Source organism: Miniopterus natalensis, chromosome 4, assembly GCF_054644295.1.
Source record: "Miniopterus natalensis isolate mMinNat1 chromosome 4, mMinNat1.hap1, whole genome shotgun sequence".
NCBI lineage: Eukaryota > Metazoa > Chordata > Mammalia > Chiroptera > Miniopteridae > Miniopterus > Miniopterus natalensis.
The window spans coordinates 36,986,509-36,997,081 of NC_142084.1; the positions used below are offsets into that span (position 1 = coordinate 36,986,509).

At 37.9% G+C, this 10,573-nt stretch overlaps 1 protein-coding gene across 1 annotated transcript; it reads left to right on the plus strand.

Moving 5' to 3' along the window:
- The first annotated feature begins 4,818 nt into the window (after nucleotides 1-4,818).
- SCOC (short coiled-coil protein) lies at nucleotides 4,819-10,222 on the plus strand. Its single transcript, XM_087816491.1, has 4 exons — nucleotides 4,819-4,897; nucleotides 6,532-6,603; nucleotides 6,944-7,027; nucleotides 8,428-10,222. Exons 2-4 carry the CDS (start codon nucleotides 6,582-6,584, stop codon nucleotides 8,568-8,570), a joined length of 249 nt encoding a protein of 82 aa, XP_087672617.1. The 5' UTR covers nucleotides 4,819-4,897; nucleotides 6,532-6,581; the 3' UTR covers nucleotides 8,571-10,222.
- The last annotated feature ends 351 nt before the right edge of the window (nucleotides 10,223-10,573 follow it).

A 10,573-nucleotide genomic window follows, 5' to 3' on the forward strand; every position in this document is an offset into this window, starting at 1 on the left:
GCTTATACTTTCAATTATAACTTCTGTTTCAGGATTTTTCGTGATCATTTGTTCAAGTATTTCTTAATAGCTGCAAAATATTTTCCAGATAATTTCAACATTTGTGCTATTTTAGTGTTGGTATCTATTGATTGTTATTTTCATGTGAGTTGAGACTTTTATGGTTTTTCATAAACTGAGTAACTGTGGATTGGATCCTGGATATTTTGACTCTTAAACAAGCCTCTGGGTCTTGTTTCAGTCCTATAAAGAATGTTGATATTTTTGTTTTAGTAGAAACTGGAGTTGGTTAGGTTGAGGCTGCAAGTTCCAACCCATCTTCTTAGGGCTGTGGTTCCAAAGTCATTTCAATTTGGAAAGTCTTTGCAGTGCTTTATTTTTACTTAAGTTTAACAATCCTAATAACAATTCAATAAAGTAGGTATTTTGATACTCATTTTACAGATAAAAATATAGGTTTGAATTCAGCCTATCACTAGCTATATCATATTAGACAAGACATTCTTTGGGTCTTGATTTTCTCATCTATAAAATGGGATTGATAATACCTAGATCATTGGATCATTTGAAGACCGAGTAAAATAACACATGTAACATGCCTAGCATATTTCAAACCCTAAAGAAATCCTGGATAGTCTTTTCTAATTTAAAAACATCAGTTTTATTGCAGAAATCTAATATATAATCAAATACATGCATTTTAAGTTATAGGAGATGACTTTTGACAATAGTATATACTGTGTAACTACTTCAATCATATTATAGAGCATTTCCATTACACCAGAAAGTTTCCCCATATCCCTTCACAGTCAACCCCCCACTCATCTTCCACCCCAGGCAACCACTGATCTGACTTCCATGACAATAGATAAGTGTTGCTTGCTCTAAAATTTTATATTAATAAAATCATATAGTCTGTACATTTCCTGTCTGGCTATTTTCACTCAGTATAACATAGTTCAGATTCATTCATATTAGCAGTTGTCCATTTTTATTGCTGCCTAGTGTTCTGTAATTTTACTGTGATGCTTTCCTACTACTAATTGAAAACGTTCTTAGATAGTCTTAATTCAAGCCCTTTATTAGATGGTGTATATATTATCCCAGTCCATAGATTATCTTTTCATTTCCCCAATGGTTTCTTTCAAAGAGAATTTTTTAATTTTTATAAAATTTAATTAATAATTTTTTTCTGTCATAGTTATTGTTTTTTGAGACCTTTGTCATATTTTGCCAATTCTAAAGGGACAAAGATTTTCTTCTCTGTCTTATTCTAGAAGATTTATAGTTTTAGCTTTTATGTTTCAGTCTATGATCCATTTTGAATTAACATTTTCGCAAATGCTATAAGGTAGGTGTTGAGGTTCATTTTTTCCCCAATACAATATCCAGTTTTTCCAGCACCATTTGTTGAAAAAAAAAAAAAATCCTTGATACCATTGTGAAAATCAATTGATCATATTATGTGTGAGTTCATTCCTAGATTCTATTGTTTCATTTTTATATGTATCTATTTTTGTATCAATACTCCATTTATTTCATTGCTTTAACTTTATAATGAGACTTGACATAAGGTAGTATAAGTTCTCTAACTTTGTGGTTCTTTTACAAAATTGTTTGGGCTATTCTAGAGTGTTTGCTTTCCTATATGAATTTTAGAATAAGATTTATTTTATTTTATTTATATTAAAATTTATCTTTATTGTTGAAAGTATTGCAGATGTCCCCCTTTTTTACCCCCATCGATTCCCTCCACCTTGCATCTGCTCCACCCCCTAGCCTTCCCCATAGAATCAGTTTTAGACCATAATCATTGAGAGAAGTGAAACTCATGGGGCCAGAAACACAATTGTCCAGGCATTATGTCTAGGAGCAATTGTTGTATTGTATTGTATCCTGATAATTGTATCCTAATAATTTGTTAAGGATGTTTGTATCTGTATTCAATTGTATTTCTTTTAATGTTTTTTGTTTGTTTGTTTGGTATTCGGGTAATGCTGTTCTCATAAAATGAGTTGAAAAGTGTTCTTTCCTATTTTATTTTCTGGAAGTTTGTATAGAATTGATATAATTTCTCGAAACATTTGGAAGAAATTACCAGTGAATTCATTGGGATGTGGAGTATTTGTGGGAAGGTTAACCTAGTAATGGCATTTTATAGATATAGAGCTAGTTATTCATATCTATTCTTCTTGAGTGAGCTTTTGTACTTTTTTCTTTCAAGGGCTTTGTCCATTTCACCTAAATTATCAAATTTATTGGCATAAGGTTGTTCGTAATATTCTATTAGCCTTTTAATGCCTACAGGATCTATAGTGATGTCTTCTTTTTCATTCTTGCTATCTGTAATTTATGATGTTTTCTCTCATTTTTTACAAAGATACATCTACTCAGAGCTCTTAATTTTATTGTTCCTTTAAAAGAACCACATTTTGGTTTCATTGTTGTTGGTTTTTTTATTTCATAGTTTTTCAATATGATTGGTTTTAGCTCTGTTGGGGTGTAGCCTGTTCTTTGAAATTATTAAGAGATTCCCAGGTGATTCTAATATGCAGCCAAGTTTGGGATCTGCGTTCTGTATCTTTACTGGTTTTCTGTATGCTCGTTTACAAATTAGAGAGAGGGGAGTGATGAGCTCTCCAACCACACTCATGGGTTAGTTTCTTATTTCAGTTCTATCAGTTTTTGCTTCAATGCTATTTTATAGCACTATTAGGATTTTGCATCTTAATAAACCGACCCTTTTATCTTTTTTTAATATGAATTTCCATGATTGCTCACAAAGGTAAACATTAATAAAAATCTTCCTGGCCATTCATTTTACTCTTCTTTCAGTTGCCTATTTATGTTATTTGATTTTTTTTTTTAATCTTGAATTGTCAGAGTTCTCTATATTTTCAGAGTCTTCCAGCTTGTGGTTTGTTTTTAACTTGATTAAAAATGTCTTCTCTTTGGGTTTTAAACCTTTTAGCTCTTGTGTTTATAAAATAATGTAAGTTTAAAATATTTTCCTTAATGAATGGCAACTCTTTTGGCTGGTTTAGCAAATTCTCCCCTTTGGTGATGTCCTCAAGATACCTATTTTCTAAAAGTTTAGTTTTGTTTTCCACATTTTACATTCACTTCACTTGGAATTTAGTTTTATTTGTAGTGTGAGATCAGGATTTAATTTCATATTTTTATTTGAATAGCCAATTTAACTAGAACTACCATATTTTTTCTTTTCCAAAGCCAATTAAAGTTATTGTACCATTTACACTCCCAACAATAATGAATAGGTCTTTCCTACAACCTCACCGACACATATCCCTTATAAGACACCTTTATTGTATACCAGCTTATAGGTACAGGTACTCTATTCTTGTGTCAATACCACGTTTTTAAAATAATTACCACATGATCCAGTAATTACTCTTCTGGATATATACCTGAAAGAATCAGAGGTGGGCTCTCAAAGAGATATTTGCATACACCATGTTCATAGCATTCATAATATTTAAAAGGTGAAAGCAACCCAAGTGTGCACTGACAGATGAATGGATAAACAACATACATACTACGATAGAAACTTATTCAGCCCTAAAAAGGAAGGAAATTCTGACACATGCTACAACACGGATGAAACTTGAATAAGTTATGCTAAGTGAAATAAATGAGTCACAAAAAGACAAATACCAAGTGATTCCACTTACACGCAGTACCTTAAATATCGCCTTCATAGAGAGAATGGTGGTTGCCGGGCGCTGCGGGAGAGCTAAGCGGGGAACTGCTGTTTGTTTAATGGGTACAGAGTTTCAGTTTTGCAAAAGGAAAATAATTCTGGTAATTGAAGAACAATGTGAATATACTTCACACTACCAAAATGTACACTTTAAAAACACATATTTTTAGAGAGTCCTTAAAAGGACTAAGGGAAACTGTACCCGAAGCAAAAAGCCAAGAAACGGGGTCTTGAGGCTCAGCCCTGTCACCCAGGAGAACGTGACAGTCAAGAGGACGGATTACTACCTCGTACTCAGCAAATACTGAAAACAAACGGGACCTGCTCCGTGCCGAGGGCTAGGTGTCCATGAATGGTATCGGCCTGGCACACAGCATGTCACAAGGCGTGCACGACCCTGAGCGAGACATTTATTTGCTCTCAAGCTGCAGTTTTCCTGTGGTTGGTTGTGAGGATCAACATGCAACACGGCGAGAGGAAGCGCGATATACCAAGGTATTTTCTCAACTCTAAAATATTATTAAGTGGTCAGGTGCACTACGTATTCGGAGGGGTTGCGGAGAGGAACAATCTACTAGAGGTACGGTTAGGGGCTTTCCCACTTCAGAAATAAAAAAAATATATGGAAAAGTCTGCTTTCAGAATTGAGGGGTCACGGAACCGCATTGGCTTTCTTTATCTGTTATGTCCACAAATGCTCCTTTCTTACATTTGCATTTCTCTCGCGCCAGGGATTTCTCTCCGCCAGCCTCCCTCTGACGGCGGCCAGAATTTTCCAGGCTGGATTTGTGACCTCAAGCTTCAGGCTCCCGCCGAGCCCGGAGCGACGCGGCGCGGGGATCCGCTTTCTCACGTTTAACTTCTCTTCTGTGCTCTCATTGGCTGTTGCCCTTCCAGGACCCGCCCACAACTACCTCAATTCTGATTGGATGCCAATGTCCTTTTGTTAAGGCAAAAGGTGGATCCGGGAGCTGGGGAGAGAAGACGATTGGGGCGCCGGGCAGCTAATACGCATGTGTTCCTTCTTGTGTGGTGATTGGCGGGATGGGGCGGGACTCCCGGCTCCGCGCACGCTCTTTGGGTGGAGAGGGAGGAGCTGCGGGTGTCAGTTGCTTCAAGTGTCCGGGCCTGAAGCATCCTTCAGATACCTGTCCCTCCCTGAGCCTCAGGCCGCAGGTGAGGGCGGTCCAGGGCCGCGGGGGGCCCGGCCCCGGGCGACTGGAGTTGCGGCCTCGGTGCCGCCGAGGGCCCAGAGGCCGGGGCGGGCTGGAGTGGGCCCGGCGCAGCGGGGGCCCGGGGGAGCGGCCTCGGGCCTGGGCGCCTGGTGGGCGGCTGAGACCCGGCTCCCTGCGGAACCCCTGCGCAGCCTCTTTTTCTCACCTTCTCATTGTTGGGCTCCGAGGTTCCTTTGGGGTGGGTCGCCCTCGGTCCCTGACGCGGACATCCTGCCGCCTTCTCCCCGCCGCTCCCGAGTCGAAGGCCGCTGTCCAGCACCTCCGCCCTGAAACGGGGCTGCGGGAGGGGCGTTTGGGTGCGAGGGGACCCGGCACGCGTGGCTTTGGCCGCGGCTGCTCTGCCAAGCCCGGGGGCTGGGGGAGCGGAGGCCGAGGCGGGCAGGGGGCAAGCGAGCGGCGCAGGGAGGGCTGGCCACCCCCTTCCGGGCGTTGAAAGCAGCTCCCGGGTTAGTATCTCCGTGGGCTTCTCTCAAGGGTCCTTCTGAACAAGTTTTGGGGGGTTACGATGGGAACCAAGAAAGGGGATACATTCCGGAGAGGCAGGGCTTTTGTTGTACGATGTATTGGTTCCAGTACTATGACGTAGCGATGCTGAGGACGGGCTGTGCCCCGAGGACCCACAGCTCTGTGCCTGTGCTCGTTAAGCTCGGCGGAGAGAGCCGTTTTCTGGGGAAATGGCTCCTGTTCAGATCCTCGTTTGGCCCAACAATTCCTTAATTTGTGGATTTATGTAACCGGAACAAGTCAGAACTTGAACAGACCCAAACAAAAAAACCATGTTGACAACTGATGCAGCTTGAAGGGGTTGAAATTTATCTTCAGTTGCTTAGTTAGTAGAAATATCGAAGGAATTTGACATCAAGAATTGCAAAATGTTTGGCAAACTTAGATTGGGGTTAAAGTTTTTTCCATTGCATAATGGAAAAGGGGGCTTTTTAGTTAAACCTAGGTTCAAGTAATTGCTACAGTGTCCACATCTGTAAGTTGCAGTGTCCTCCTTTGGATTTGATGAATTAGTATCTGTGAAACATTTAGTATATTAATGCACAGTGACATTATTTTAATAGTTTTTCCATAACTGCTAGCATTGAGCATCATCTCCCCCTTCCCCCAGTGATTCTAGAGAGAGAGGAAGGGGGAGAGAGAGGAAGAGCCATCTATGTGAGAAACATCGATTGGTTTCCTCCCTTAAGTGCTGCAACCGGGGTTCGAACCCAAACCTGGGGATGTGCCCCGACTGGGAATGGAACCATCAACCCCTTCAGTGCACAGGACAACACTCTAACCACTGAGCCACACTGGCAGGGCTGATCATTATCTTTTAAAAATTAATTTAATAAATGTACAGTTGTGTTTTATTATGTATTTCTTTGATAACCAAGAAACTCATCATTTTCTCTTTACTTCTCTTTGTAAATTATTTGTATATATCCTTTGCTTACTTACCCATTGGGTGTTCATTCTTAGAGACAGTAAAGGATGTGAAAGGGTCCTACTGGGTCACATAAGTTTCTCTTGAAAAACAAGCTTAAATTTTATTTCTCTCTGTATCTATGTTCCTTTTTCTTATTGCAGACCAGTTACCAAGGATTTTGTACCCAAAGTCCAAAAGTTTGTTACCCAAGATGATGAATGCTGACATGGATGGTATGTTCTTTATTTTCCTTTTGTATGTTCCTGGTTTTGTGGATGCTTTTGCTTTATTAAGCAATGGAAAGAACAGAGAAGAATATTTAGAGTTTGGGGTTTGGCTATTTACATTCCTTCTAGTTCTGGAAAGGATTTAAGGCAGCTTGTGCTCCTAAATTATGAGATATTGGCAAAACATTTTATCTTTACTGCAGTGTGGGGATAGAACTTTTTACTTTTAGGGCTCTTGTATAAGTCAAGTTAGATAATAAATATAAAACATTTTGCAGATCTTTAAGTGCTAACATTACACAAATGGTACCTAATGTTAATAGTAAATTTGGATCTTTTATTACAGCAGTTGATGCTGAAAATCAGGTGGAACTGGAAGAAAAAACACGACTTATTAATCAAGTGTTGGAACTCCAACACACACTTGAAGGTTAGCTTGCATTTTGTAGTTTTCTTGAATAACATCAATAATTGAAATTGTAAGCCTTTGTGTTGCTAAATTCTGTTATGTGCACAGTTTTAAAAAGTTTCAAGTCCATTTCATTAGTACCCCCTCCAACCCCACCCCTGCCCCTGCCTGTAGCTTTGGTGATTTTAAAGAATAGATATGCTTCAGTAAGTATCCTTAAGCTTCTCTCTTTAAGTTCTAACATAATGCCTTTTAGTATCTGAGAGCCCCTTTTAATAAAGTAACGTTGTGTTACTAAGTCCACTTGTACTAGAAGTAATATTAGCCCCAGAGATTAAAAGGGAATTCGTCTGAGTTTTTTCGTTTTCTAAATGCCTTTCATAAAATTAATACTAACACTGACATATCTTTTGGTTTTTAATAAAATTAAGAGGTTGAGTTTTTTGTTTTTGTTTTTTGACACCAGGGTGAGATCATGTCACTCCAGTGGCTTCCCATGTCACAGTTAATAAAATCCAAGTTACTCTCTGCAGTCTATTACTTCCCTTTTACCATTTAGAGCCACATGTAACACACAAGGCCTCATACATTCTACCTCAGATTCTCTGCCCCTCCCACCCCCACCTCCCAGCTGTTCTTTCTGTATGCTTCTACTCAGGATCTTAGCAGTAGCTGTTCCCATCTGCTTTTCCAGTTATTTAGGCTCATTCCCCCACTTTTAAGTTTGTGGTCAAATTTCCTTGGTCAAAATAGCTGTCCCTGACTATACTGTATAAAAGGGCAACTTCTCTTTTGATTCCTGTGACCCTTACTCTTCTTGCTTTTTCTCTTGACCCCCACTTGGAGCCCCCTAAATGCACATTAAAATGTAAGCTCTGAGGGCAGAGACCTTTCTTTTTTGTTACTGTTGCCTCTGGCACAGGAGTACCTGGCTCTAGAGGGCACCCAATACTTAGTTGTTAAATGAATGAATGGAGGATATGTTAATACAAAATGTTCAATTGCTTGGAAACCGACTTTCTATATCCAGTGCATGAATTCAGTTGTGTTCACCTACCCCATTTTCTTAAAACATTTCTAGTGAAGACAGTATGGTTTTATGTTGGTAAGACATGAACCCAAATCCACATTTTAAAAACAAATTCCATATATATTTTTGAAAAATAACCATTTTAAGAATTAGTCAACATAAATGCTGTTTACAAAGAATAACATTTAGTCTACTGTGAAATCTCATTTTCGGAATTTTCACTATTTGCACTCAGTTTGCTTTGTTTACCTTAACTTCTAATCTAATCTGAATTTTAAAATAGAAAATTTAAGGATTATGTTCTCTCTCTTAAGGATGAATCTTAAGCATTTTATAATATGGAATCACTGCCATCATGTTATTGAAAATGGCTTTTTTATTTTTAATGTAGATCTCTCTGCAAGAGTAGATGCAGTTAAGGAAGAAAATCTGAAGCTAAAATCAGAAAATCAAGTTCTTGGACAATATATAGAAAATCTCATGTCAGCTTCTAGTGTTTTTCAAACAACTGACACAAAAAGCAAAAGAAAGTAAGGGATTGATGTCCTTTCTGTCTTATGGATTGCTGCTGATTTTTTTTTCTTTAAAACTTGGATAGATTCCAGAAGTTATAGTACTTTTGTTTGTGGCTTCATTGAATATTTATGAAGATAATGTCAGATCTAGGCAAAATTAAGAGCATAACAGAGACTTCCGTGAGTTTGTGTATTATGTTAGTCTATGAAAACGTGAAAATGTATTGTAGAGACTTTTTAATTAGAAATGCATATATTTATGAAACTTGATAATGAATGTTTTATCAAATTTGCTTTGATTTATAGGTTTAGCACTGTCTTTTCTTATATAGTAGGAGATACAAGAAAACCACCATGTTGTGAAAAAGTGACCAAAATCATGTACTGAATGCACAGCTTTATGTACCCTGTCTACCATCTTGTGCCTCTTCTCCATTTGCTTCTTCCACCCCATTTCCCTTCTCCTGAAGAAAAAATTGGTTTCACATTTGTAAGAACAATTTTAGTAGTTAATCATTTAGGAGAGTAACCTGAAATGTACTGTTGAAACTTAACCAAAAGTTAGGGCTTGTTATTTGTTAAACAGCCATGTGCCCACATAATGACGTTTCAGTCCGTGACAGACTGAAGAGACGACGGGTGGTACACCATGTAGTGTAGGAGTGCGTAGTGGGCTATACTATCTAGATTGTGTAAGTGCACTCTCTGGTGTGTGCTCAATACAATTCCCCTATGACACTTTTCTCAGAACGTATCCCTGTCATTAAGCAGTGCATGACTGTATTTAATACTGGGACTTAGGATTGTTGGTTTTCCTTTAATCAATTGAAAACAGGCTATTAAAATGAAGATTTTTGTTTTCCTTGAAGCTGAATTATCAAATTGGGAAAATTTGTTGTTGAAAAAAACTTCCTTTTATATAAAATAACTTGGTATCTGAAAAGATGAGCTCTGGTTGTATGTTTAAAACAGAAAATTTTGAGGAAAAATAGAAATAGGATGGAGAAAGTACCTGGTAAACAGAAGTAACCAACTCCAGATGTCTTTACTCCAGATTTGTGTTATATCTGGCACAGATTAGATCTTTTGGGGACTATGTATGAAAGTGGATTAAGTTTGACTCACCCTATGTAAACCACATCTAGAATAGTTACAAAGAGTTTGGTCTCAAAGTATATTTATAGTATCCAGCAGATCAATTTTTTGCAAAATCCTTTGAGTGTATTAGTAACAGAATCATGAATAAAATGGGAGAGTTTTACATGTATACTAATTGATAATGTTCTCAGTATTTTATCTCACTACTTCTCCCAGACTTTTCTGTAAGCCCAACTACTTGGTATGCAGAGTTTTAGTCTTTAACAATTTTTTAAAATTTAGTTTGTAGATTCCATTTACTAAGGAAATTAATATCAGAAGTAATGTTAAAATGTTAAATAGGAAAAGAGATTCATTATTATAGATTATAGTTATTAGATTTGGGCTTGGGCTACTTTTAATCATGGAATAATCATGTTTGTATTGGTGTACAATTCGATGAATGACTTTAGCTGTATGAATATATAACCATACTGCAAAACATTTTGCATCCCTTTTGTGACCTAACTTACAAATGTTTAAAACTGTGTTGCAATTTTGCTTTGCTGTTTAATAAAAAGCTGTTTCAGAGATTGTTTGTGTTTTGATTTGGTTGCCTAAGTAACTGGGTGGCGTAGTGCTGTAACCAGGGTTGTCCAAAGCCTCAGAGTAAGCAGCATATCTTCTTTAAGTAGCAGTTACTGGATGTTTAGGGGAATAACAATTAAACAAATGTTATAGGATATTATACATTAATTTTAAAAATAAAAGCAAGGAATTTGAAGGACCCAGCATTTCCAGGGTTGTATTCTTTAGGTTAGGCTAATCTCCCATAACAAGAGATTTGATAGAGTGATAAATAATATAATATAGAAATTTCTCTCCCAACTAATGGTTCTGAGGTGAGTGTTGCAAGCTAGCAGAAACTGAAGATGGCTCTGGCAT

Excerpts from the sequence above, each read along its gene's own strand:
- SCOC (XM_087816491.1), top strand. The coding sequence starts at position 6,582 with ATGATGAATGCTGACATGGATG. Across the intron at positions 6,604-6,943 it reads GATGAATGCTGACATGGATG|CAGTTGATGCTGAAAATCAG; the intron begins GTATGTTCTTTA and ends CTTTTATTACAG. Across the intron at positions 7,028-8,427 it reads ACTCCAACACACACTTGAAG|ATCTCTCTGCAAGAGTAGAT; the intron begins GTTAGCTTGCAT and ends TTTTTAATGTAG.